Source organism: Nomascus leucogenys, chromosome X (assembly GCF_006542625.1).
Source record: "Nomascus leucogenys isolate Asia chromosome X, Asia_NLE_v1, whole genome shotgun sequence".
NCBI lineage: Eukaryota > Metazoa > Chordata > Mammalia > Primates > Hylobatidae > Nomascus > Nomascus leucogenys.
The window spans coordinates 43,801,169-43,827,079 of record NC_044406.1 but is presented as its reverse complement, the minus strand read 5'-3'; the positions used below and the strand labels follow the sequence as shown (position 1 = coordinate 43,827,079).

At 48.2% G+C, this 25,911-nt stretch overlaps 2 protein-coding genes across 3 annotated transcripts; both read right to left on the bottom strand.

Annotated features, from left to right (window-relative positions):
* Positions 1-549: 549 nt before the first annotated feature.
* ELK1 (ETS transcription factor ELK1) lies at positions 550-15,745 on the bottom strand. Its single transcript, XM_030806971.1, has 6 exons — positions 15,531-15,745; positions 6,284-6,527; positions 3,927-4,370; positions 2,784-3,215; positions 2,045-2,146; positions 550-1,959 (listed from the first exon to the last, which is right to left on the bottom strand). Exons 2-6 carry the CDS (start codon positions 6,491-6,493, stop codon positions 1,861-1,863), a joined length of 1,287 nt encoding a protein of 428 aa, XP_030662831.1. The 5' UTR covers positions 6,494-6,527; positions 15,531-15,745; the 3' UTR covers positions 550-1,860.
* Positions 15,746-16,916: 1,171 nt separating this feature from the next.
* UXT (ubiquitously expressed prefoldin like chaperone) lies at positions 16,917-24,315 on the bottom strand. 2 transcript variants are annotated; one of them, XM_003271053.3, is made up of 7 exons: positions 24,255-24,315; positions 23,970-24,076; positions 22,921-23,002; positions 22,710-22,777; positions 22,322-22,429; positions 17,199-17,262; positions 16,917-17,016 (listed from the first exon to the last, which is right to left on the bottom strand). In XM_003271053.3, exons 2-7 carry the CDS (start codon positions 24,065-24,067, stop codon positions 16,963-16,965), a joined length of 474 nt encoding a protein of 157 aa, XP_003271101.1. In that variant the 5' UTR covers positions 24,068-24,076; positions 24,255-24,315; the 3' UTR covers positions 16,917-16,962. The 2 variants fall into 2 exon arrangements, with proteins under 2 accessions (XP_003271101.1, XP_012354404.1); XM_012498950.2 differs by lacking the exon at positions 24,255-24,315 and having other exon boundaries at positions 23,970-24,103.
* Positions 24,316-25,911: the final 1,596 nt, after the last annotated feature.

The following is a 25,911-nucleotide window of genomic DNA, read 5'->3' as shown; positions in this document are numbered from 1 at the left end:
AGTAAAGAGTTTTGTACATCATCTATTTCTCAAACGTTGAGTCGCCTACAGTGAGGTTTGTCACCTACACAATCTTTGCCACAATCCCTGACAAGCTCTACTGTAGTTTCATGCCCACGTAGTCTCTCACATGTGGTTTTGGTCACCCAGTCTGTCTTGCTCACCATCAAACAGTGACAGGGCTGCAGTCCCCATTTCCTTCTCGTAGGCATTATTTTGTGCATACCATCACAGGTTCTTGTACAGTACCTTGACTACTCATCCAGGCTCAGTAATCTTATGAAATACAGCCACAATTTCCCACACAGACACACCATCAGAAGTCTGTGGTCACAACTTCTGCACTCTCTCACACACAATCATAGCTTTCCACGTCTCTGACACACACATGGTTACCGATATGCAGTCCCTACTACTGTTTCTCACACACGCCATCACACCGTTTCTCTCACGATCAACCTCTGCCTCACACCCTCCACACACAGTCATGCGTGTCACGCTCAGCTAGTCCTGACAACATCAGAGAAAAAGTGCCAGCAGCCTCCAGCATCACTTTGAAAAATATATATTTACAGGAACAATTCCCCATTCTCTGAGACTCTTTAGAAAAAAAAAAGGTCCATTTTGGGGAAGTAAAACAAACAGTGGAGACGAGTGTAGCACCGTCCCCCAAATCACCAACCCCCAGGTCCCAAGGCCTGGGCTGGGCCAGCACTAACAGGTGAGCCCAGGAGTCTTTTGAACCCACTCTCTCTTGCCTAGAATAGAGACAGGACAGGCTTTATGTCCCCCATTCCTCCCTCCCAACTCCAGGGACATTGTAAGGGTCCTTTGTACCCGCCCGCAGGAAATTGGGGGGCTGGGAGGGAGGGAACTGAAAATACATGTTTGGTATCAAAAATAAACACTTGGGGGGGAGGCGGCAGGAAGATTCCCCCCCAAATCCCTTCCTTCCCACCCACCCCACCAAATATAGGAAGAGATGACTCCCTCTCCCCTATTGAAAAGCCCCATTTAAAAATAGATTATACTATCAAAATGGCAGCGGGGGAGAGACAGGGAGACCTGGAGTACTGGCTGGAGGGGCCCCCCAGACGGGGACCACCCCCCAAAAAAACCCTCCATTGGGAGGAAACAGGCAGGACCCCAGGGAGGTTGGCAGACAAAGGAATGGCTTCTCAGGGGGAAGAAGAACAAAAGGGACATTCCTCCCTGGCCAAAAAGTTGGTTGAAAAGGATAAGCTGTCTGAGAGAAAGGTTGGGGAGGTGGAAATTTCTATTCCAAGGGTGTGATTCTTCCTTGGCCAAGACTCCCAACCCATTAAACGGTACAAATTCTTCCTGGACCCCTGAGTATGGCCAGGAATAATAAAACAAAACAAACTAGCTCTTCTACTCACATCCGAAAATGCAGACAGGGCCCCCTCATCTCCCCAAGGGCAGGCTGAGAAATAAAGAAAGAAAGGTCGTTCTCAAGCCAGACCCCGATTGTCTTGTCTTGGGGAAAAAAGTGGGGAGGTGGGGGAGATGTCCTAACCACCCTAAAAGTTTAGGTCAGGCTCCTCCCAGTGGCCTTCAAAAAATAAATAAATAAACCGCCCCTACCATTGAAGTAGGAGACGTGTAAGGGCGGCCACTGGGGGACTGACAGAAAACAGAGAAGTTGTGGAAGCTGTGTGTTTTCTGTGGAGGAGATAATGAGAGTTACTCTTGGGAGTAATTCTTCCCAAGGATCCCCACCCCACCACAATCAGAGCATGAGTCTTTCAGTTGAACTATGTTTCTCCTTGAGATGGCTGGCTGGAGAGAGCATGGATGGAGTGACCCCAGAAGGGGTGATGGTGGTGGTGGTGGTAGTAGTCATGGCTTCTGGGGCCCTGGGGAGAGCACCACGGGGGTCGAGAGGCCATCCACACTGATGGAAGGGATGTGCACCTGGGCGCTGCCACTGGATGGAAACTGGGGGCAAAAAGAGGGAGAGGTCACAGATGGGGGCCATTCTTGGGTCTCTCACCCTGTCCAAAACGGGGAAAGAGGATCCTACCTGGAAGGAGAGCTTGGCCGGGCTACGGGGCGCAATGGGACTCAGGGTGCTCCAGAAGTGAATGCTGGGAGGCAGCGAGCTGGGTGTCAGCAGCACCGGGGTCTGTGGGGAGAGGGTGGTCGGAGCTCAAGTGAGTAGAGAGTAGATGTGGGACGTTGGAAGGGACTTGGTCCCAGCCCCACCACAGATTTCCCACTCACACTCCCAAGGTCACTCCCCAAAGTGCACACACCTAGATGGTAACCATGGAGGCCATGCCTACGATCTCTCAAACTCTGCAGACACCCCCCACTCCCCACTCCCGAGAGCCCACCCTCAGTTGCTGAGACCTCATTGGTCAAGACCACCCACAAGACCCTATCCAAATGCTGCTCTCAAACCTCTCAAGTCACCATCCCAACAGCTCAGGGTCAACTTCCAACTCATGTCCCACCCATGAAACCCCATATGCACATCCCAGACCAAAAAGCCCTGCTCAGGTTCCTTAAGCCACACCCCAACCCAGAAACAGTCCCACAGAAAGACCCTCGGTCCCACCCACGAAAGTCACCAGCCCTGCCCTTCACTAATCAAACCCCATCCCTCCAGCCCAGCGTCAGCCCAGTCAATCACACTCGAAGGCTCCACCCTCTTCAGGGACAACCACACTCGCCCTCCTCTGATTCCTGTCAGTCACCCGCCACATGCCAATCCCATTGGTGCTGGCGCCCACACACCCCACCCCTCCGCAGGCACTCACCAATGTATGCGTAGGAAGCAGGGACGGGGTCAGCGCCGGCCCCGGTGCCTGGAGGCCGGAGCCACTTCCCGATCCTGGGGTCCGTTCGGGTCCCGGCCCACCTAGCAGGCTCGGGCTGAGTGGAAGCTCTAGGTCCCGGGGCTTCCGGCCCTTCTGCGGCTGAGAGATCTCAGGGCTGGAAGCCGCGTGGCCGCCCGCCTGCCCTGCGGTGTCCATAACGACCGCGGGCAGCCGGGCTGGCATGCCCTCCTGTGGAGGGACTTCTGGCTCTGCCTTGGTGGTTTCTGGCACAAACCCTCTCTCCCCCGCAACTTCCAACTCTTCCTTGGGCCCTTCTACTTTCACTTCTGGGGGCAAAGCCCGGCCCAAACCCGGCTCCACATTCAGCTCTTCCGATTTCAGGTTTGGGGCCTCGGGCGGGGTCAGGATGACCTGGGAGAGGAGCAGGCACAAAGAGGGTGTGTAAGGATTGTTGGGGCCACAGGATTCTCCTGTGGGCCACCCAGTGATTTCGCCGGGAAGGTGGCACTTGGTACTCGGGGCATGACTGCACATCAGAGCAAGTCCTCCAACAGGACATAGGACTTTGTCAAGGAAGTAGGGCTTCCTCTGGGGCAGGTCCTCCTATGGGACAGGGGACTTGGGGTGAGACAACCTGAAGCCGGTAGGAATCTGAGGGATACCATCCTCATTCATTAAAACAGCGGTTCTCAAAAATTTACCTTCCTCTGGACCAGCAATATCTGCCTCATTTGGTAACAAGTTAAAAATACAAATTATTGGGCCCCTCCCCAGCCCCATATATTCAGAAACTCTGGGGGCGTGCCTGGCAATCTGTGGTTTAACAAGCCTTACAGGTAGAGCACTAGAGTGTGAGAACCAGTGCATCAAACATATTCCAGGCACCTACATGTTCGGCAGCTACTAATTGTAGCACAGTATTCTCCCCTTTCTGTCTCAGGATTTGTGTAGCTCTCTGCCCCACCCCTTCTTCTAAGAGGACGTCTATGTTCTTCCTTCCACCATTATCTCCTTTAACAGGACCACTATGTCTCTTCTACCAGCCTCCCTCGTCATTCGGGGATTACATATCCCTCCTCTTTACCGCCTCCTCTTACTGAATTTCTATATTCCAGTCCTTACTTGCAGAGGCAAGCCGGCCTCTTCAGCCTCCAGGCAGGCCTCCAGGGGGCTTGGACTGGTGCTCCTGCTCCCCGAGGGGGGCGCTGCTGCCCCTGCAGGAGCTGCATTGGGGAGCACCACAGCAGGCCGAGGATGAGGGGGTGGCTGTGGCTGCAGAGACTGGATGGTGAAGGTGGAATAGAGGCCCGAGCGCATGTACTCGTTCCGGCTGCTGCGCGCCAAACCGCCTGGGCCTGCCATTCCTGCACCCTTGGGTGTGCCTGGCTTTCCAGAGGCAGTGTCCCCTGGGGCAGCATGTACAGCAGTGGGGGCCACATTTGGCATGGTGGAGGTAACAGACACCTCTGGCTGGGGCGGGCAGTCCTCAGTGGAGCACCCTGCGACCTCAGGGTAGGACACAAACTTGTAGACGAACTTCTGGCCGCTCACCTTGCGGATGATGTTCTAGGAAGGGAGGAGAGGAACAGAGGGTCTTAGAGGAAAGGGGCAGGCTGGAGGCAGGGAGTCAGGAGAGGAGGAGGGGGGTGGAGTGGCGTTTCTCTTCTCCTAGTGGCTTTGTTCCCACTTGCCCCTCTCCGGCTTTCCCGTCCCTCCTCTGTAAGTTTCCCTCTCAATCCATTTCCCCTCCCATTGGTTTCTACCTCTTTCCTCTCTCCCCAGATTCCCCTTATCTATATCCCTCCCCAGTTCCTCCCCTTTCTGTCTTCTCTCCACAACAATTCTTTCTTTAAGCCCCTTCCCATCCACCCCTTTCCAAGTCTCCCTCTGTCACTCTCCAGGTCCGTCTATCTGATTTTCCCACTCCCTCCACACTGTAGCTCCTCTTCACAATGGGGCCCATGAAAGGCAGTAGGTGTGGGAGCAGGTCTTCTTCCTGGCTCCAAGAACCAGAGGTTCACAGGGCCAGGCCTTGTGGGTGACTGTCAGGACACAGTTTTGGAGAGTAGCAAATGCAATAAGACAAGAAAATGAAGTAACTGATATAAATGTTGGAAGAAAGTAAATTAATGTAGATGGATGGGGTGATGTATTATTAATACAGAGGATTATTTGAAGCTAATGACACAGAAGTGGAACAGGGCAAGGTCACTGCAGAGGAGAGGGTGAGAAGGCCTCATTATTAATACCACTGTGGAGGTTGAAGCTAAAGCGGTAAGAAAATGAAGTAACTAACAGCAATTAGACAAGAATATTAAAAATATTGGTATAAATATTGGGAGGGGCCTATATCAAGGCTGGCTTGGGTGGGTCAGAGAGCATGTTTGGCGTTTTTCAGGTCTGGTGGGTCTCAGAGATGACCTAGTGTTCCCAGAGGGCACAGTGAGGTAGCCTCATTACTAATATTGTTCTGGAGGGTTGAGCTCAAGGAATAAAATATGAAAATGGAATAAATGCCATAAACTATGAAGGGGGTGCAGCATATGACCACGGCGGTTCTTGAGGGGGTGGTCTAGAGGAGTGTGGAGGCACTAGGGCATTCTGTGGAAGTCTTAGTGCTGGTCAGATATGTCACAGGGTGGGCCTGTGTTTCTCAGAAGAGGAATAAAAAGGGATATTCATGAATACTGTTTGGGAAATTTCAGTAGAAGGATTCAGAAAATGAAATAACTGGTATAAATATTGGGGGGAGGAGAAACCCAGTAGTGGCCTGGGGGTCTGAGAGGACAGGATGGGGGAAATTTTAAATTTTAGCTGTAGAAATAAGATAATGAAAACAATTGATATAAATATTGGGGTAGACCAGTGCTGCTCTGGGAATTTAAGAAGATAGGGTGTGGAAGTTGGCATTAAACATGTTGTTTCAGAGGTTTTAGCTTAAGGAATAAGACAAGAAAACAATTAGTTAAAAATGTTGGGGGTCCCAGAGGACGAAGTAAGCAAAAGTTGGTATAATACTGTCAAGGAGGTTTTGATTCTAGGAATATGAAATATTCTGGAATAAGAGAAGACTATGAAATAACTAGGGAAGCCCAATACTGGTCCAGGGGTTCCAGAGGACAGAATGAGGACCAGCCATTATTAACCGTGTTTTCAAAATGTTGGCTATAGGAATATGGCAGGAAAATGAAATGTTGTGCATGGCAGGGCAGCATCACTTTGGGCATCTCAGAGTGGGAGTAGAAACAGTCAGTATTAATAATGCAGTGATGGTTTTTGCCAAAGCAGTAAGACAAGAAAGTAGGTGAGATAGTGTTTAGGGGCCCAATACTGGTCTGAGGGTACCAATGGATGGGTTAAAAACTGATAAATTTTAACATTGCTTTCAAAGTCATAGCTATGGCAATTAAAACAAAATAAAATCTCTGATATAAATGTCGGCGGGGGGGGGGTCCCAGCCCTGGTCTGAGAGACTGTACCTTGTCATAGTAGTACCGCAAGGCCCGGCTGAGCTTGTCGTAATTCATGTTGGTCTTGTTCTTGCGTAGCCCCCACAGCCGGGCCACCTCCTCTGCATCCACCAGCTTGAATTCACCACCATCCCGTGAAGTCCAGGAGATGATGTGGCCATTGCCTTGCTCCCTCAGCAGCTGCAGCAGAAACTGCCACAGCGTCACAGATGGGTCCATCGCTGGGGGAGTGCTCACGCCATCCCAGGGGTACCTGGAGAGCAAACAGCTGAGTTGAGAGGCTGTGGACATAGGAGGGACAGAGGTCAGTGGGAGGAGGATTCCTTTTTTTATCATCTTTTCTCCATCTCTGTCCTCAAACCCTACCATCATTCCCTAAACATTCCCAGAGTAACTTCTAGCTCCCCAGTCTTGCCTGGGATGCTCCCTGTGATAGGATAAAACTCGTGGGTACCTTAGGATGGTGTGAATGTATTTTGCATGTGAGACAAATGTTAGTCTGTAGGGGTCAGAGGGCAGACTGTGGTAGGCCAAATGATGCCACCCCTGCTCCACATCCTAATCCTTGGAACCTGTATGTTATTTACAATTACATAGCAGAAAGGAACTTTGCAGATGAAATTAAGGTTACAAGCCCTAAGACAGGGAGATTATTTCTGGATTATTTGATTAAATTCAATCTAATCATATGAGCTCTGAAAAGCAGATGATGGAGAAAGAAAGGTAGCTCAGAGATGTGATGACAGAAGAGGCAGAGGAGATTCAAAATGTGAGAGGGACTCAACCTGCCATTGTTGGCTTTGAAGATGGAGGAAGGGGGGCTCAGAGCCAAGGACTGTGGGCAGCCTCTTAAAGCTGGGAGTGGCTGTCAGCTGACAGACAGTAAGGAAACAGGGACTTCAGTCCTACAGTCTCAAGGAATTGGATTCTGCCAACAACTTGAATGAGCAGGAAATGGATTTTCCCCTAGAGCCTCCAGAAGGAACGCAGCCCTGCCAATACCTTGATTTCAGCTCACTGAGACCAGTGTGGGACTTCTGACCTACAGAACTGTAAGATAACAAATGTGTTGTTTTAAGCAGCTAAATTTGTGATTATTTATTACAGAAAGAATAGAAAACTAGTTCCATTCTCCTCATTTGAACATTATCTGTATCTTCTACCATATCAATGTCAAGTTTTTCAGGAGGTTCTTTTTTTTTGCCAGACCCTTGCAAAGGCTGCTTACTCCACGTGGGGCTTCCTTCTCCCACCTAGCAGTCTTTCTTATCTTTCAAGTCCCAGCCCAAAGGTCCTTTCCTTTATGAAGCCGGCCTAAAACTGAATGCCTGATCTCTCTGTCCTATTACTGTCCCTGAATGTTCTCGTGTTTTTTTTTTTTTTTGAGATGGAGTCTCTCTGTTGCCCAGGCTGGAGCACAGTGCAGTGGCACAATCTTGACTCACTGCAACCTCTGCCTCCCAGGTTCAAGTGATTCTCGTGCCTCAGCCTCCCGCATAGCTGGGATTATAGGTACCCACCACCACGCCCGGCTAATTTTTGTATTTTTAGTAGAGACATGGTTTCACCATGTTGGCCAGACTGGTCTTGAACTCCTGACCTCAAGTGATCCAGCCACCTCCCACCTTGGCCTCGAAAAGTGCTGGGATTACAGGTGTGAGATACCGTGCTTGGCCCTGAATATTCTCCTTCTTGATGACAGCAATAATTAACATCTATTGAGAGCTTAATACACATCAGGCACTGTTCTAAGCAGAGGCAACATGGCCTACTGGACAACTGCCCAGGCACTAGGGCCAGACTGCCAGTGTTTGAATCCTGGTTCTGCCACTTATTAGCTGTGTGACCCTGGGCATATTCTTTTTCTTTTTTTAAGAAATGGGGTCTATGTTGCCCAGGCTGTTCTTGAACTCCTGGGCTCAAGCAATCCTCTCTCCCTGGCCTCCTAAAGTGCTAGGATTACAGGCATGAGGCACCATGCTTGGCTGATATTCTTTAACCTCTTTGTACCTCAATTTTCTCATGAGTAAAACAGGGATAATGATATGCCCATTGGTAAAATGGGGATAACAATACCTAGCTCATAGAGATATTGTATAGATTAAATATTATATGCCTGAGGGGTATGATAAACTCTAAATATTAGTTTCTGATTTGTTCATAGTCCCTTATCTGCCATTCCAAAATCCAAAATGCTCTAAAGGAAGAAAGCTTCTTATAACTCTTTTGGCGGCAAAACCTGATTTGAAATGAAACAAGGCCCTTTCTGGTCTTTATTGATTCTCACTTAGTGCGAGTGTTCATACATTTTGCTGCAGAAATATGAACACAGCCGATTACAGAGCTTACTAAGGGGTGTTATGTAACATCGTATATGCATCATGTTACCTTTCTGAAATGTGAAGAAATGGAAATTCTGAAACACATCTGGCCCCAGGGGTTTTGGGTGAGGGTATGTACACCTGTACTGTTATTTTTTTTTAATGGGCATTGACTTATTTATCCCTGATCACGCCTCTGAGAAGTAGGTAGTCTTCCTGTCATTAACTTATAAATGAGGCAGCGGAGGCACAAATATCTACGTACCTTCCACAGGCCACGTGTGGCAGAGCCAGCATTTGGAGCCAGGCAGTCAGGTTCCAGTTGACTAAGTGTTTCACCATTAGGCTAAACGGCCCCTCACACCGACTGTTCCCTCTCAGCATGTCCCTCAAAGAACAGGATCCTCCCTGTCACCCCATTACTGCTTTCTTTCCTGAGAGCAAACTGGAAATAAACATGAGCTTCCTGTTCAATTATACAAGTCACAAAGCCATGAAGTGTCCGATTAGAGAGTCCTGTCACCAGAGACCTCACTGAATTTGTTTTGCAGGCAGGCTTGTTTCAGAAGTCCAAAGAGTTCAGAGTGACTCCTGGTGGCAAAGACAGGCAATTTTACCAGTTCTTCTTTTAGCTGCAACAGAACCTATCAGCTGAGTGAAAGGTGACAGTGGGCTTCCAGCTTCAATAGCACACAGGGCTTTGTATTTTGTCATTTCTCCCACTTGACCCCTCATAAGAGTTCTAGTAATCTGCCTTGCTTGGATATGTTTACTTCTTTCCATCTCCTTCACTTAGCAAGCAACTGGTGAGTGCCTACTGTGGGCCAGGTGCTGCGGATACAGTCGAGAACACAACAGACAACAATCCCTGCTCCAGAGGAGCTGACATCTTAGCAGGGAAAGCAGATGAGAAACAAGGCAAACATGTACAAGAGTGCATCGGATGGTGGTAAGGATTATGGGAAAAAAATCAAGCAGGGGAGAGCTGTTACTTTCACATGGAGAGTCAGGGGAGAGTAGTCACCAAGGAGGGGACAACTGGGCAGAGACCAAAAGGAGGTGAAGGAACTGAGCTCGTGAGTATCTGAGAGCAGCAAGCCAGGTGGAAGCGGCAGCCGGTGTGAAGGGCCCAAGGCTGAAGAGTGCCTGGCAGGTGACATGGGGAGAGGAGGCCGGCATGGGTTCGGGGGAGAGGAGGGAGGCAGCGGGAGAAGAAAACAGAGTGACGGGGGCCAGACTGAGCCAGGCTTTTTCGGGCGCTGTCAGGATGTTGAGTGAGACAGGAGCCACAAGAGGGTTGTGAACAGAGGGATGACAGGCTGTGACTGAGATTTCAACAGGATCCCCCTGGCGGTTGTGAGAAGAACAGACTGTCGGGGCTGAAGAAGCCACTGCGGTAGATGATGGTGGTAGCAGTGGGGCTGGCGAGAAGTAGCTGGGGTCTGGAGAAAGCCTGAACACAGAATAGGACTTGCTGACAGATAGCATGCCTGGGGGAGGTGAGAGAAGGGTCCAGGGTGAGTCTAGGTTTGTGGCCTAATCACCCACAAGGACAGCATTGTGGTCAGCTGAGGTGGGAGCCTTGTAGGAGAGTAAGTTTTGAGGGGGGTCACGCCAGTTTTGGAGATGGTCAGTTTCAGAGGCCTGTCAGACATCTACGGGTATGCTATGAATACATTTTAATAATTTAAAAATGCAAGCCAGGCATACGATCCTTACCGTAGGCTGCACACTCTTTGAATCATTTAACTCATTGAATCCTCAAACCACCGTTAAAGGGTGGGGATTATCATTTCCCCCATTTTCCACATGAGGCAATGGAGGTACAGAGAAGTAACCTGCCCCAAGTCACACAGCTGGAAGTTGGCAGAGCTGGAATTCAAAACCTAAGTGGTTTGGCTCTAGTGAGTAATCACCTTACACCACCAATTCTCCATGAAGAGAAACAGAGAAGGGTAAGATCCTAGAGAGTGACAGGAATGCTGTTTTTACACAGGGTGTACAAGGAGTTCTTCCCCAAGGAAGTGACACCTGGCCTGAAGGAGGGGAGGTAGCAAGCCAGGCTGCCCTCTGTGGCGGAGGGCCTTCAGGCGGAGCGAATGGCATGTACAAAGGCTCTGAGGCAGCCACCCTGAACTATCTACCGTTCCCGAGACAGTTCCAACCTCTGAGGGTAAGCACGGGCTGCTCTCCCCACAGGGAGAGCTCTTCCCTCACTTCATGGACTCAATTACACAATCATCGCGTTCCAGGAAGAATTCATTCTTCCTCTGCGTGATCAAAGGTGCCAAATAACCTGCCTGCCCTTGCAAATCTGTTCTTCTTTCTGAGTCTTCAGCCTTATGTTCCTCTGCCCCTGTTCTGGCTATTCTGGCTCAAGGTTACCCTGAGCAAGTTACTCAGCCTCTCTGTGCTTGTTTCCTCATCTGTAAAATGGGGATATTTTACTCTCAAAGTCAAATATTCTCAAAAGTACACCTACCCTCTGAGGCTTCTGTGAGGATTAACTGTGTCAATTCTGTAAAATACTTCTGTAAAAGACTTGAGGGGTTGACTTTTTTTGTTTTGATTTTACAAGTAGCATTGTTAGGAACTTCTTTTTTATATATGTGCCTTTGTATAGTATATTCCAAGCACCATAGTGTAACAATGAATATTTACTGAAATAACACTACCCAGGTGCAAGAAAATCAAGTCACTCTTAGAAACATCTTTTATGCCTGTACCTTTAGGAGAGTGTATTATGCACACCACAGTGGTTATTTTTTGGGTTCTTTTTCAGAGACGGGGATCTCACTATGTTGCCCAGGCTGGCCTGGAACTCCTGGGCTCAAGTGATCCTCCCACCTCAGCCTCTGTGCCCAGCTACACACCACAGTTTTGTGAACACATTCTTTCAGTGGAACAACACAGTCCTTATTCACATATACAACTAGCACTCTTAGAAACAGCTTTTATACCTGTGCCTTCACAGAGCATATTACATACCTCAGTTTTGTGAACACATCCTTTTGAAAAGGAGGAAAATCCTTATTCATACATAAACTGGCATTCTTAGAAATATCTTTGATACATGTATCTTTTTGTACTGCATTCCAGGCACCACCATGTGGTAAACATCCTTTGGGGGTTGGTATTTGAACAGAAAAGTGCCTCTGATGTGTGGCAGATACTCCACAGATATTAGCTATTAGCTAGTGTGTCATCCTTCTCCCCCTGCCCCTGCAATCCTATCCTATGTATCACCTGCACTATCTGGCTCCTATCACCTGTGTGACCTCACCTTCTACCCCTCCCCGCACTTTGCTCCAGCCACACTGGCCGCCTTGATGTTCCTTGAACATGGCAGGCACCATCCCACCTCAGGGCCTCTGCACTGGCGCTTCCTTCTGCCTGGTATGCTCTTCCTAGACATTAAGGCTCCCTCCCTCTCCACCATGAGGCCCTAATTCAAGAGTCACCTTCCCTATACCTAAGATTTCAACCACCCCCAATACTCAATTCCTACCTGCCCTATTTCATTATTTCTTCTCAGCATTTGTCTATTATGCTAATTTTACTTATTTATTTTGTTCACATAGTCTGTCTCCCCAACTTGGTTTTTTTTTTTTTTTTTTTTTTTTTTTTTTTTTTTTTTTTTTTTTTTTTTTTTTTTTGAGACAGAGTCTCGTCCTGTCACCCAGGCTGGAGTGCAGTGGTGCAATCTTGGCTCACTGCAACCTCCGCCTCCTGGGTTCAAGCAATTCTCCTGCCTCAGCCTCCCAAGTAACTGGGATTACAGGCGCACGCCGCCACACCCAGCTATTTTTTTTGTATTTTAGTAGAGACAGGGTTTCACCGTGATGCCCAGGCTGGTCTCGAACTCCTGAGCTCAGGCAATCCACCCACCTCAGCCTCCCAAAGTGCTAGGATTACAGGTGTGAGCCACCGCGCCCAGCCTCCCCAACTTTTAATAAATGTCTGCTCCACAAGCACAGATATTTCGGCCTGTTTCGTTCCTTGCCATATTCCAGCACCTAGAAGAGTGCCTGGTACTTACGAGGGGCTCAGTAAAGGTTGGTTGAAGGAACAGTCCCAACTAACTAGCTCTCATATCCCTTCTTCTTCCCCATCTGACCCCTACACTGGTGTCTCAAATTATCTTTTTCCCATTTATTCAAGGGATAAATTCTTATTTAGCATCTGCTGTTTACCTGGTACATTTTCAGTTGCTGGAGACAGCAGTGAATGAGCAGACAAAAACTGAGTACTCATGGGACTCACATTCTAATGCGGAGAGACAGACAACAAACAAGTAACCCACACAGTGTGTCAGACAGTGATAAAGGGCAACGGGACAAAGGAGAGACCTGGCTTGAGCACTGCTGGGTGTGCAGCTTCAGATGGTCAGGGAGGGGTTGACTTTTTTTGTTTTTACAAGTAGCATTGTTAGGAACTTCTTTTTTATACATGTGCCTTTGTATAGTATATTCCAAGCACCATGGTGTGACAATCTTTAATGAAAGAACACTACCCAGGTACAACAAAATCAAATCACTCTTAGAAACATCTTTTATGCCTGTGCCTTTAGGAGAGTGTATTACACACACCACAGTAACCACTGTTTTGTTTTGTTTTTTTTTCAAGAAACAGGGATCTCGCTATATTGCCCAGGCTGGCCTGGAACTCCTGGGCTCAAGCGATCCTCCCACCTCAGCCTCCCGAGTAGCTGGGACCATAAGTGCACACCCCTGTGCCCAGCTACACACCACAGTTTTGTGAACACATTCTTTCAATGAAACAACACAGTCCTTATTCACATATACAACTAGCACTCTTAGAAACAGCTTTTATACCTGTACCTTCACAGAGCATATTACGTACCTCAGTCTTGTGAACACATCCTTTTGAAAAGGAGGAAAACCCTTACTCATATATAAACTGGCATTCTTAGAAACATCTTTCATACATGTATCTTTTTATACTGCATTCCACACACCATAGTGTGGTAAACATCCTTTGGGGGTTGGTATTTGAACAGAGTGTTGAAAGGAACCATGCAGAGATCTGGGGGTAGTGTTCAAGGCACAAAGAACAGCCAATGCAAAGGCCCTGAGGCTGGCCCATGCCTGCTATGTTTGAGGAGCTGTGTAGTGGAACCAGTGTGGCTGGAGCACAGTAAGGGGGTGGGAAGGTATAGGCAGTAATGCTAGAAAGGTTACTTGTTTTACCATTAATTCACAGGTAATATTTATTTACACTGGAAGGGATTCTAGTTCTGATCCCCCATTTCACAAATGAAGAAAAAGGCACAGAGAGGAAGTGGTTAAATCACTCATCTAAGGTCACACAGCTGCTGGGACTGGGGGGTGGGTGGGTGCTGAGAGAAGGTGGGGAATGAAGACTGCTCTGCAGGCAGAGGGAACAGCAAGAACAAAAGCTTGGAGGTGAGAACTAATTTGGTTTTTAAGGACTGAGGCCTCACGTGGGGTGGGATGGGATCTAAGAGGGGAGCCTCAAAAATTATCCTGTGTCCTGAGTACTTCCTGGGCCACCTTTGAGTAAAGAATTTAACCTCCCTATGGCCCAGCTCCCTCACTACCTATCTCATGGGGTTGTGGTGAGGATTAAAGGAACTCATTCATATGAAACACTCTGCCTGATACACGGCAGGTGCTCAATAAACGCTAGCTCCTATTGGCATTACTATCATCACTGGCGCTGATGTATTCACTTATTGTAGTGAGGCAGAAGGTCTTTGTGGTTACGAGTGTGACCAGGCTGACCCACTATTAAGAGGTGGAGGACAGGGAAGGCCATACCGTGCTCCACCACAAGGAAAAGAGGATCAGCACGTTCTCTTCTGGGAAGGGAAAAAAAAAAAAAAGGAAATTCAAAGTACACGGCCGACCTTCCCCCAATTACGAAGCACTGGACTCACGGGAGGGTATGCGGAGGACTGTGCAAGCATACAGGGGTGTGGGGGAGGAAGGCCAATGAACAGATCCACTGCAAAGGGAGGGGTGATGAGGCTCATCGTCTGAGGGGAAGGGAAGCAGAAAACCTTACAGACTCCTGCACCACAGTGAGGGGAGAGAAAAGCCATCACACAGACTGATTCAAAGCAGAGAGGGAAAAGGCTATGGACTGAACTACTGAAAATAGGGAGATATAAAGCACTAAACTGACCCACTATTAAAAAGAAGAGAGAACCCCAAGGGCTAGAGCGACAGTCTACGAAAAAGAGAAGACAGATAGGGCAATGGACTGATAGCTAAAGGGACGTGAATCCAAACATGAAGACTGATCCACTATAAAATGGTGGTGGTGGTGGTGGTGGTGGTGGTGGGGCGGGGGGGGGGTGGTGGTGGGGCGGGGGGGGGGTGGTTCTGAAAAAAGCCATGGACTGATGCACTGGGGGACTGGAGGAGGCAGGAATACAAACTCAGGTAGACTCACTGTTAAAGAGGGATGCGGAGGAGTGCGACGCCACGGATTGATTCCCTACAATGTACAGGAGGGGTGGAATAAACAAGGCCACGGACGGGTCTCCTGAAAGTTGAGGCTAGGAGAAATCCAAACACTCAGATACACCTACTATTAAGGGGGCTGAACACTGTCACAGCCTAGCTCCCTATTAAGTGGTGGTGGGTGGGGGGCGGGTGGGGGTAGGGGGAAAGCCTATGGACGAGTCCACCCTAAGTTGGCGTGGGGAAAAACATAAGCACGCAGATCGATCCATTATACAACGGGAGGGAGAGGTTAGGCCACGGTCAGATCCACTACAAGGGACGAAGGGCTTGAGCAATGCCACACGCAGGTCCACCAGTCGTGGTGGTGGCGGCGGGGAGTCGAACACCAGCAGGCCACCGGCCAAGCCACATCCTCTGCGCGGGGGCGGGAAGGATACGTGGGGTCACAGACGGGGCCCTCCACCCTCCAGGCCCAGAGCTCACCTGTGTGTAGCGTGGCGGTGGCGTTGGAAATGTTGGCAGCTCCGGGGGGCGGGGGCTCCATACGCGGCCCCACCGCCCCCCAGGCCTCGGTTCCGAGGCGGCGGTGGAGGTGGTGGTGGTGGTGGTGGTGGTGGCGGCGGTGGCGGCGGCGGCAGCACCTAGAAGCCGCCCCTGCGTTTCCCTACAGCTCACGTGGGCCCGGGGAGGAGGAGCCCAATGTCCCGCCGCTCGCTGATTGGCCAAAGCGCTATTAATCGGCCGCAAGGCCTCGAGGGGTTGGGGGACGGGCCCTTCCCCACAGAGCTGTGCCGTGATTGGCCTAAGGGGAAATGATGGAACGCTCACGGCCCCTGGAGTCCCGAGGAGGCCCGTTCGGCCTTCCCGGTGCTCCACGCTGATTGGTTTAAGTACTGACGGACTGTGAGCAACTGACGAGGCTCGGGGCATGTGTCGGGGAAGGGCGGGGGTCTGCCTCACATTGATTGGCTTACATGGGATTGATGGACGCCTCCAAGGACGGGGGTGGGTGGCCCTGTTTTTCTGATTGGCGGATGAGGGACTTCTAGACCCCCTGCCAAAACACCAAGGGGGCGGTGCCGCACGCCACGCTGCTCAGCGGAAGCAGGACTTGTATAGAAATGGGCGTAAGCAGCCGGCGGGAGTGGGTCGGGCTGGGCTCCGCGTAGGCGGGCAGGGCAATTCTATGGTTAGAGATCATAGAGCTGGGTAGAAGACGAATTTAGAACACAGCGGAGGTAGGAGGGCAGGATGGCTGTCAGGCACACGAAGGAGCATTGAGTGGCAGAAACGAAATGCCTTCAGAGGGCAGGGTTGAACGGCGGCCAGAGTTAAAAAGGGGAGGAACCTGGCTCTGCATTGATTGGCGGAGGCTGGACTCAACCTAGAATAGGGGCCGGACTGGGGAGAGCGGGATCCAGGTCTGTGCCCATTGGAAGCTGGAACCACTTACAGGCAGGGGCTAGGACAAGGTAGGGCTGAGATGGGTTTGGGTGTAATTTAGGGTACCTGGGGAATGATTTGGTGTGTGAAAGGGTAAACCTTAGGGCCCTTTGTTGTGGGAATGAACAAACCTCCACCATGAATTGGCCCATTCTCTATGGCAATTCAAAGGGTGGTGTCTAGGAAAAGGAATGGAAGAAAGGGTGAGATGGGGGGCCCAGGTTGCCAAGATGACAGAAGAGAGGGCAGTGCATAAGGTCAACTGGCAAATACTGCCAGGCAACAGGCTGGAGGAAGGACTGCTGGGGCATTTTAGAGGTTCCACAGAGAGACTGGATCTCTGAGTCTCTCAGTAACTTTGTGCCCTAGGAACAGGCCCCCGTGGCAACCAGCAGGGTTTATGGGGAAAAAGAAGGGCCATGTGACTCAAAGGCATTCAGGCTCTTTAATGTCTGAGGATGGGGGGAAGAAGTCAATGGTGAGGCTTCTCTGGGAAATTCTGCAGGCCTTGTAGTTCTCTAAGCCCCTGAAAAAGAGGACAGAAGAGATTGAACAAAGACTGGGTCTGGATTACGCCCCCAGGCTTGCTCTGACCTCCCTCCCTTGACTTCAGCTTAGAGGGAAAGATGGTTCTTCCCTTCTTTCGCTCTCTCCTTCTTCAGGTCACCACCCTAAACAGAGTCTGGTAGTGGGGTGAGCTGCTCTCACCTCTAGCAACATGTGGATATGGGCTTTGATATTCATGGAGTCCTTGGTGAGGCTGTTGCTGAGCCTAGAGAAAAGAAACAAGAAAGGGCAAAATGGGCCCCACTTATGATTATGAGGATGACCCTTCCTTATCACTTCAAGATCTACTTATATCCTGGATGATTTCCACCTGGCTCATTCCTATGCAGAAATGCTAAGCCACCCTCTGGTTTTCACTGATTCAAAGATTATTAAATGCCTACTGTATGCCAGGCAATTTTAGGCACTGGGAGATAGCAGCAAACACAACAAACAAAACTCCCGGCCTGATGGACTTCAAATTCTTGTAAAGAAAGACATACAAAAAAACCAATGGAATAAAAGCTATGTTGTGTCAGATGGTTCTAACTACAATAAAAAAATTTAAAAATGAGAGAGAATAAGGAGTACAGGAGTGGGGAGCTGCAATTTTAAATAGAGGGCTCAGGGATGGCTTCACTGAGAAGCATTTGAGTAAAGACTTAAAGACAGTGAATTTTGGGTAGTGTGGCTATATGGAGGATGTGTTCCACACACAAGGGGCGGCAAACACAAAGGCACTGAGGTGGGAGTGTGCCTGGCATGTTTGAGGTGCAGCGAAGAGGCCACTCTGGCTGGAGAAGAATAAGTGAAGGGGGAATGTAAGAGGTGAGGTCAGAGAGGTAATGAGGGAGACAGACTGTGTGAAGCCTACAAGGCCATGGGAAGGACCCTGGCTTTGACCTTAAGTGAGATGGGAGCCAAGGGAAGGTTGCGGCAGAGGAAGGAGGTTGAATTACACGAACCAGTTGGTTGACTCCTTTTCTCTAAGCCAGTTTGGATCAGATCTCACCCAAAAGAATCCTAATTGATATAAAGGGTCAAGGAAGGCCTTTCTCAAGAATGAAGAATGAGAAGGAACTGAAGAATGCCTAATGGTTAAGCAGTAGGAAGGCCTTTTCCACAAAAAGGACAAGAGGCAACAAAGAGTTGTTTGAGAAGTAGTGAGGTTAGAGTGTTAGAAATTAAGTGAGTGGTGAGGGAAAGTGGCCTAAGACAAGGTCCAAGAGGTAGGAGGAGGTTAGATCACACAGGGTCTTGATATAATAAGGAATGTGGATTTTATTGTGCTGTCAATGTAGGAGTCAGTTTGAGGGGTAAATGAAACTAAATACTGTTGGAAAAGTAGAGAGCAATAAGATAGGATGTTAAATTGGAAAAAAAAGTAGTATGAACCCATGTATATACCATTATCTTCCACATTTTTATTTCTAGCCCAGAACTCTCTCCTGAACTTGACTAGGAGTTTCAATGACATCTTCTAAAAATCCACTTCAGTGTTTAATAAGTGCCTCATACTTAACAGGTTCCAGACTAAACTCCTGACCTTCCCCTCCAAATCTACTCCTCCCCTATCTTCTCCATCTCAGATAATGGCAACTCCATCCTTCCAGTTGCTCAGCCAAAAACCTGGACTCCTCTCTCACACTTCACATCCAGTCAGCCATTCTTCTTAAAATCACGACTGTTCCATTGCAGGTAATGCTTCTGATCTCCATGATATGCTTTCTCCATAGCACTGTCAACATCTGACATACTACATCATTCTTTTGTTTATTGTTTGTCTCCCCTGACTAGAATGTCAGCTGTATGAGGGCAGATTTTGGTCTTTTTTGTCTCCTGCTCTATCCCCAGGGACCAGAACAGTGTGTGGCACAGAGCAGGCACCCAACGTATGTTGAATGAATAAGTGACTACTCCATTCAAAGGAACCTGAAGTTGGTTGAGTGTATGTTTAGGGGCAGGAAATAAATGAAGTATGGGTGTTGTTACAAGAGAGCAAGAATACTTTTAAGAATATTCTGGGGGTAATGCTTAAACAGCAGAAGAATGAACCTGATCAGCTCCTAAGGGACAATTTGAACATCAAAAAAGAGAACAAAATTCGTTAATGGTATAAGCTTACCTTATGAAAACCTATGAGTTCAACACTTTAAAAGGGAGAAAAATAGAGTTCACCAAATGCTAGCTGTAACACAAAAGGGATATGTTTATTACTACTGATTTATTTTTATTTGCTATGTGAGAAGCAAATTACTACTGATTTAGTATGTAAGGCAGTGTGAATAGTCATATGGTTATGCTGTTTCTTTTTTCTTTCTTTCTTTTTTTTTTGAGACGGAGTCTCACTCTGTCACCCAGGCTGGAGTGCAGTGGCGTGATCTCGGCTCACTGCAACCTCCACCCTCCGAGTTCAAGCAATTCTCCTGCCTCAGCCTCCCAAGTAGCTGGGATTACAGGCGCCTGCCACCGTTCCCGGCTAATTTTTTGTATTTTTAGTAGAGACGGGGTTTCACCATCTCGGACAGGCTGGTCTTAAACTCCTGGCCTCAAGTGATCCACCCGCCTCGGCCTCCCAAAGTGCTGGGATTACAGGCGTGAGCCACCGTGCCCGGCCGTTAGGCTGTTTCTTCTATAATTACATGTCTATTCATGAGACGTGGATGTGTACTCCTTTCTGTGTCATCAGGAAAGAATATACAGAGATTTCATCCCTTCCACTTCTCAAACAAAGAAATATGCTAAGAACAGGAAGAATTGACACTTTTGATCACATAAAATGACCAGAAAGTTAGTTCAAAGTATATCCCAAGTAACCAAATATTTTAAAGAGGAGAGCCAGCTACATAGACTCAAATCCTCATCTCTTAGAAAAATTAAACTTCTAGACAGTCCTACTAATTACAATAAAGCAGTAAGAGTCAACCATATTTTTCATCACACTAATAGACCAGGTCAGTATATCAAAAAGACCAGGCAAGGGGGCAGGCACTGACAATTTAAATACTTCATTTTGGGGAAGTACGTGGAGTCTCAAAACATTAAAATCTATTTGATAGGCTCAGGAATCCTGTGACATAACAAGGAAAGCCTTCTTATACAAACTGGACTTTAGCTGGGCGCGGTAGCTCACACCTGCAATACCAGCACTTTGGGAGGCTGAGGTTGGCAGATCACCTGAGGTCGGAGTTTGAGACCAGCCTGGCCAACATGGCAAAACCCTGTCTCTACTAAAAATACAAAAATTGGCCGGGAGTGGTGGTGGGTGCCTGTAGTCCCAGCTACTTGGGAGGCTGAGGCAGGAGAATCTCTTAAGCCCAGGAGGCAGAGGTTGCAGTGAGCCAAGATTGCACCACTGCACTCCAGCCTGGGCGACAAGAGCAAAATTCCATCTCAAAAACAAACAAACTGGACTTGGTCTAAATGACCACCAGTTCAGAATTGTGTTGCCCATGAAAGCAGGCTGTTTAAATAAACTATTTGCTAATTGGTCTGAACACCAAGAATCAGAAATCTCAGCAGGTCTGAGGTTCTTTTGGGTCCACTAACACCTGCTAGTCCTTCCCATGGCTGGAAAGGTTTGAAAAGATAAAAATTACTGAAACTCTAAGGGTAGGCAACTCTGGAAAAAATGAATGTAGGAATAGACATAAACATAACCAACAAAGAAGTTTAAATCAATGGTACTCACACTTGTGAGATGTTGTTAATCTAAGTGTATTGCTCAGTGCCCCCATGCTTATTCCATTGAAACCAAGCTCACCTCTCTTGGTAGTTTCACTAGCATGCCAGGCACACTATTCCTCTTGCCAGGAATGCTCTTCGCCAGATAGCCCCATGGCTTCATCACTCAGTCAAATGATTCAAATATCCCTTCCTCTGGGAGGCCTTCCCTAGCTACATTTCAAATCCCTCATCTGTGCTCCCAACTGCCCTTCCCTTCACAAAACCGTATATCAAGCTTGTCCAACCCACAACCAGTGGGCCACATGCGGTCCAGGACGGCTTTGAATGCAGCCCAACACAAATTCATAAACTTTCTTAAAACATTATGTGATTTTTTTTGCAACTTTTTTCTTCTTTTAGCTCATCAGCTATCATTAGCATTAGTGTATTTTATGTACGGCCCAAGACAAATCTTCTCCCAATGTGGCCCACGGAAACCAAAAGATTGGACACTCCTGCCTTAAACTCAACTGGAGCCCACACTTTCTCTCCCCATCACCCCCAACACAGATCTGCTTCAATAACCACTTTAATTTGCTTCCAGCATACCCTTTCAAATTATTTCAACAAACACAAAGCCGGGTACAGCAGTGCGCCTGTAGTCCCAGTTACTTGGCAGGCTGAAGCAAGGGGATTGCTTGAGCCCAGGAGTTTGAGGATGTAGTATGCTATGATCGCAGCTGTAAACAGTCACTGCATTCCAGCCTGGGCAACACAGCGAGACACCATCTCTTAAAAACAAAAACACAGAGTGTCGACTAAATGCTTGTACTACTCTAGTCACCTGGGGTATAAACCAAATCTCCCCCTTTGTAAAACTTATATTCTAATTGGAGGAGACAACATGAGAAAGAAAGAAATTACATAGTAAATATTAGGGGGTGTTAGTAGAAAAAAAGTAGAAGGAGGGGAATCAAGCATGCCAGGGGCTGTAATTTGAAAGTTAGGTTACAGAGGGCCTCGTTGAGGAAGTGACATTTAAGCAAGACAAGTGAGTGAGGAGAAAGGAAGCCATGTGGGTACTGGGGAAAAGAGCAGTGCAGGCAGAGAGAACAGCTACGGCAATATCTCTGGGGTGGGATCGTTCTTGGGGTGTTGAAAGAAGCTTGTGAAGGTGAGTGTGGCAGGAACACAGTGAATGAATAGTAAAATTAGCAGGAAGTGAAATCATAGGTAACTAGTTTTCTTGTTACCAATTCTAACAGGCTGAGACCTCATGGATCTGGTCATAATTGTATTTATGTATAACAGTATAGTCCTTCTAGATTGTAAGCCTTCAAGGAACTCTTCTGTCTTGTTCACTGCCGCATTCCCACTGCTAAGCACAGTGCCTGGCATAGAGAAGATGCCCAATAAATGTTTGCATGAACAATACAAAGATCATTTTTTGCGTGCTTATTATGTGCTACACATGGGCTTTGCAACCCCATTTCTTCAGCCCCAGCTATGAAGAGGAGGGGAGATGAGTCCTTAAGTATCATTCCAGGCAGCCATGGGTAAGGGGAGAAGAGTGTTGGAAATGGTTGTTTTTACACACTATCCTCATGGAATGGACTTACTCTGTGAGGAGAGAGCTCTTACGATCAATGAACTTGAGAGCTTCTGCCAGTGTCAACTCCAGGAAAAAACCATATCCCAGGGCCACATAGATGCGTGAAGTATCTGGGCTGAGGAAAGAGAGGTTAAAGGAAGTGGGGAGGAGTCCTTATCACTGTTTAGCATAGTTTATGTTTTGCTCCCCACCCTTCCCCAAATTGAGGCTCTGGGAAGGCAGGGATTTTGTCCTATTTTATTCACTGTCACATCCCCAGCACCTAGCTTATATCCTACTGGGATATAAAACCTCGCATAGTGCCTGGTACATAGAAGATACTCAAAAAATATATGTTGCATGAGGGAAGGGGTAAGCTGAACCCTGTGGGCTCAGAGGGGTGGGTAGACACTCACACCACTGTGTCAACGAAGAAGTTACAGCCCAAATCCACCTGCATATATAACTCCGAGTGCTTAGCTTCCTGTGGGGCCAGGGAAAAAGAGGTAGGGGTCAGTGGTGAACTCTTAGGTCAGGTGATAGGTTTGGGTCTGGAGTCTCTCTTCCCATTTCCCTCCCTTGCCCACACATACCAAAAAAAATGGCACCCAATCCCATAGTCTTTACCTGGAGTCGCTCAATGACATTTCTCAGTTGAAGGTATTTGGCCAGCTGCTCATATACCTTGTCTCGATGGTCCAGCACCTTTCTGATGGGACGAAAGTACAATGGTGACCAATAGGCAGCCCCATTCCTCCTAGTATACCTCATATCATGACTCTCTGAGACTCTCATGTCACCATACACTGAAAAGGCTTTTCAGTGCATAAGTTAATTTTGGGCTCTGGGTCAGACTGCCTGGGTTTGGATCTGGGCTCTATCCTTTATAGATGTGTGACTTTGGCAAGTAAATAACCTGTTTGGGACTCAGTTTCCCCATTTATAACATACAGATGACAGTATTACCTTGTAGAGTCATTAGGATTAAATGAGCATTTACTACAAAGCATCTAGAATAATGCCTACCAAATGGTAAACTCTCTATATACGTGTTAGCTATTATTACTATTATTACACTCCCAATATTGAACTCCAATCATAATGTCCCATCTTCACCCTAGAAAAATCCTCCATCCCTTTTAGGACGCTCATAGTCCTAGTTCTGAACACCTTATTTCCTGCTTAGATTAACAAAGATTGCAATAATATTTCTTCATACTCATTGAATCTCTACTATGTTTCAGGCATCCATGCTAAATTCTTTACAAAGATGGGACACATCAAAAACTCAAAACCACTGCATGGGGAAGGTTCCAGAAAACTCCCCATTTCACAGAAGAGTAAAGTTTATAGGGCACAGAAAAGCGAGGTAGGACGTACTCACAAGGATGAAGAATGGCCGAGCCAGGATTCGAACCCGACAACTGTGGCTCCAGAAAACAAGCCTTAATCCGTTAAATTTCGGAGGCCGCGCATGCGCTGACACGCCCCCTGCTATGAACGCCACGTCCCAGCCAAACTGCACCCCGGATGTCGTCCCCACTTCACGCTCCAAGGAGCGCGGGGCCAGACTCTGAACGCCTCGCCCGCCAATCCAAAGGGTTGGCCCTAACTTTGAACGCCCCACCCACCACGTGGAATGTTCCAAACGCCCCGCCCCCCGCACTGTCACTCACCGCAAGTCCCGCTGCAGCACGTCACTGATGAAGGTCTCGTAGCGCAGCACTTTCTCCCCCGTGGCCTCCACCGCCCGCCGCTTAGGGGGCGTCGCCATGATGGGCTCCTGGGGAGTGGGGAGGGGGAAGACCATGTTGACCGCTCCAGTTTGGCCTCACACACAGTTCATCTCTACCCTCTCAACGCTGGGAATCGGCTTGTCCGGCTCAAGCTGGGGGTTCAGCCTTCCGCCCCTCCCAACTCGGGGACCCGGCCACCCAGGGACACCCAAGCGCGGCCTTTACCTCAGGGCCGCCAGCAATAAGAACGGTTGGTAGGAACCGCGGCTTCCGGGTGGCGCGGGTGAATGACGTAAGTGGCAAGCGCGCTGGCCAACCAAATAGCCAGGTGGGGAGGGGCGGGCCTGAGTGGAAGAAGACGGGCCAAAGGGGAGAAGAGAAGGGCGGGGCTTCACGGAATCCGAGGAGATCAAAGAAGACTAGGGCGTGGGAGCTGGGGAGACGTCTGGCAATAAACCGGCCAATGGGGGACTGCAAAAGCGGCGCCTGGAGGCTATGGAGACCGTGCGTGGCTGGTGGGGGTGGGATTTAATGGGATTTGGCGGGTTCTAAGGTAGGCGCGACGCACAGGTGGAGGTAGAGAGAGGAAGTGAAGAGTTTAAGAAGACCTAAACGTTGACTATAGTTCTGGTCTATAAGGAAGATCCCGTGTGATCTGTCGGCCTGGATATTGATTTTTCACACGGGAGGTTTGGGTTTCACTCCTGGCAATGGGACTGAGTATGAGCATTTAAAAGGTTTTAAACAGAGACAGATTTTCTAAAATTCATATTTGATAACTCCAGCTCTGCACCTGCAACCCATAAGTGAGGCTCAAGTGGAAATTGACAACGCTCTGTGTCTAATCACCTCGTTTGATAGTCAAATGGAGAGGGTGGCTGAAGTCCTCTGCCGACGATTGGCCATCTTGTAGTTAGGCATAGTTCTCATGTTTTTATTTAAATGGTAAGGTTTTTGTGAATTTATTCTTATGCACTAGAGTGACTGAGTGAATTTATTTTTCAGGTTAGATTTTCAAACAAGAACTTAAAACCCAGCAAGAATGGGCCTTTGCCTGGAGAAGAATCCAGACCGTGGGATGAATCCCCAAATGCTATTTCCGTCTGTAGAGCCTGGAGCACCCACCCCTACCAAGGAAGTCTTCCCAGATAATTTGTGTTTCATATGTAAAAGCAAGTGTTTTTTTCAAATGCTCAAAACCCAAGCAAGTTAAGCCCTTCCTTCTTTCCTTCCTTCCTTCCTTCCTTCCTTCCTTCCTTCCTTCCTTCCTTCCTTCCCTCTCTCTCTCTCTTTCTTTCTTTCTCGCTCTCTCTCTTTCTTTCTTTCTCTCTTTCTCTCTTTTCTTTCTCTTTCTTTTTCTTTTTTAGACAGGGTCTTTGTCCCCTAGGCTGGAGTGCAGTGGTATGATCATGACTCATTGCAGCCTCAACCTCCCAGGCTCAAGTGATCCTCCCGCCTCAGCCTCCAGAGTAGCTGGGACTACTGGCATACACCACCACGCCCATCTAATTTTTAAAAAAATTTTTTTAGAGACAAAGTCTCACTATGTTTCCCAGGCTGGTCTCAAACTCCTAGGCTTAAGTGATTTGCCTGCCTCGGCCTCCCAAAATGCCAGGATATAGGCATGAGCCAGCACACCTGGCCAAGTTAAGCTTTTCTTTGCCCTTAGAACGAGATAATTGTAAAATGAAAACATTGAGATTAATTTTTTTTGTCTGTAAATCTCATGTTACATAGAGTTTAAATTACATTGAGTGTGATTAGAATAGATACTAGGTAGAAAAATATCTAGTTAATCTATACCACTTTCCTGTAAAAAGAAAAGAAGACACATATTTATTTAACAGAGAACACAGTTCTGATGGGCTGGAGATGAGTCTGT

Bases quoted from the DNA above. Each gene is read 5' to 3' on its own strand.
- ELK1 (XM_030806971.1), bottom strand. From the start codon at position 6,493: ATGGACCCATCTGTGACGCTGTGGCAGTTTCTGCTGCAGCTGCTGAGG. The intron at 2,147-2,783 runs GTGAGTGCCTGC...CTCTCCCCACAG, and splicing joins TGCTTCCTACGCATACATTG to ACCCCGGTGCTGCTGACACC. The intron at 1,960-2,044 runs GTAGGATCCTCT...TTTTGCCCCCAG, and splicing joins CGGCCAAGCTCTCCTTCCAG to TTTCCATCCAGTGGCAGCGC.
- UXT (XM_012498950.2), bottom strand. From the start codon at position 24,103: ATGGTCTTCCCCCTCCCCACTCCCCAGGAGCCCATCATGGCGACGCCC. The intron at 22,778-22,920 runs GTAAAGACTATG...CTGGCCCCACAG, and splicing joins ATGTCATTGAGCGACTCCAG to GAAGCTAAGCACTCGGAGTT. The intron at 17,263-22,321 runs GTAAGTCCATTC...TCTTTTCTCTAG, and splicing joins AAGAGCTCTCTCCTCACAGA to GCTCAGCAACAGCCTCACCA.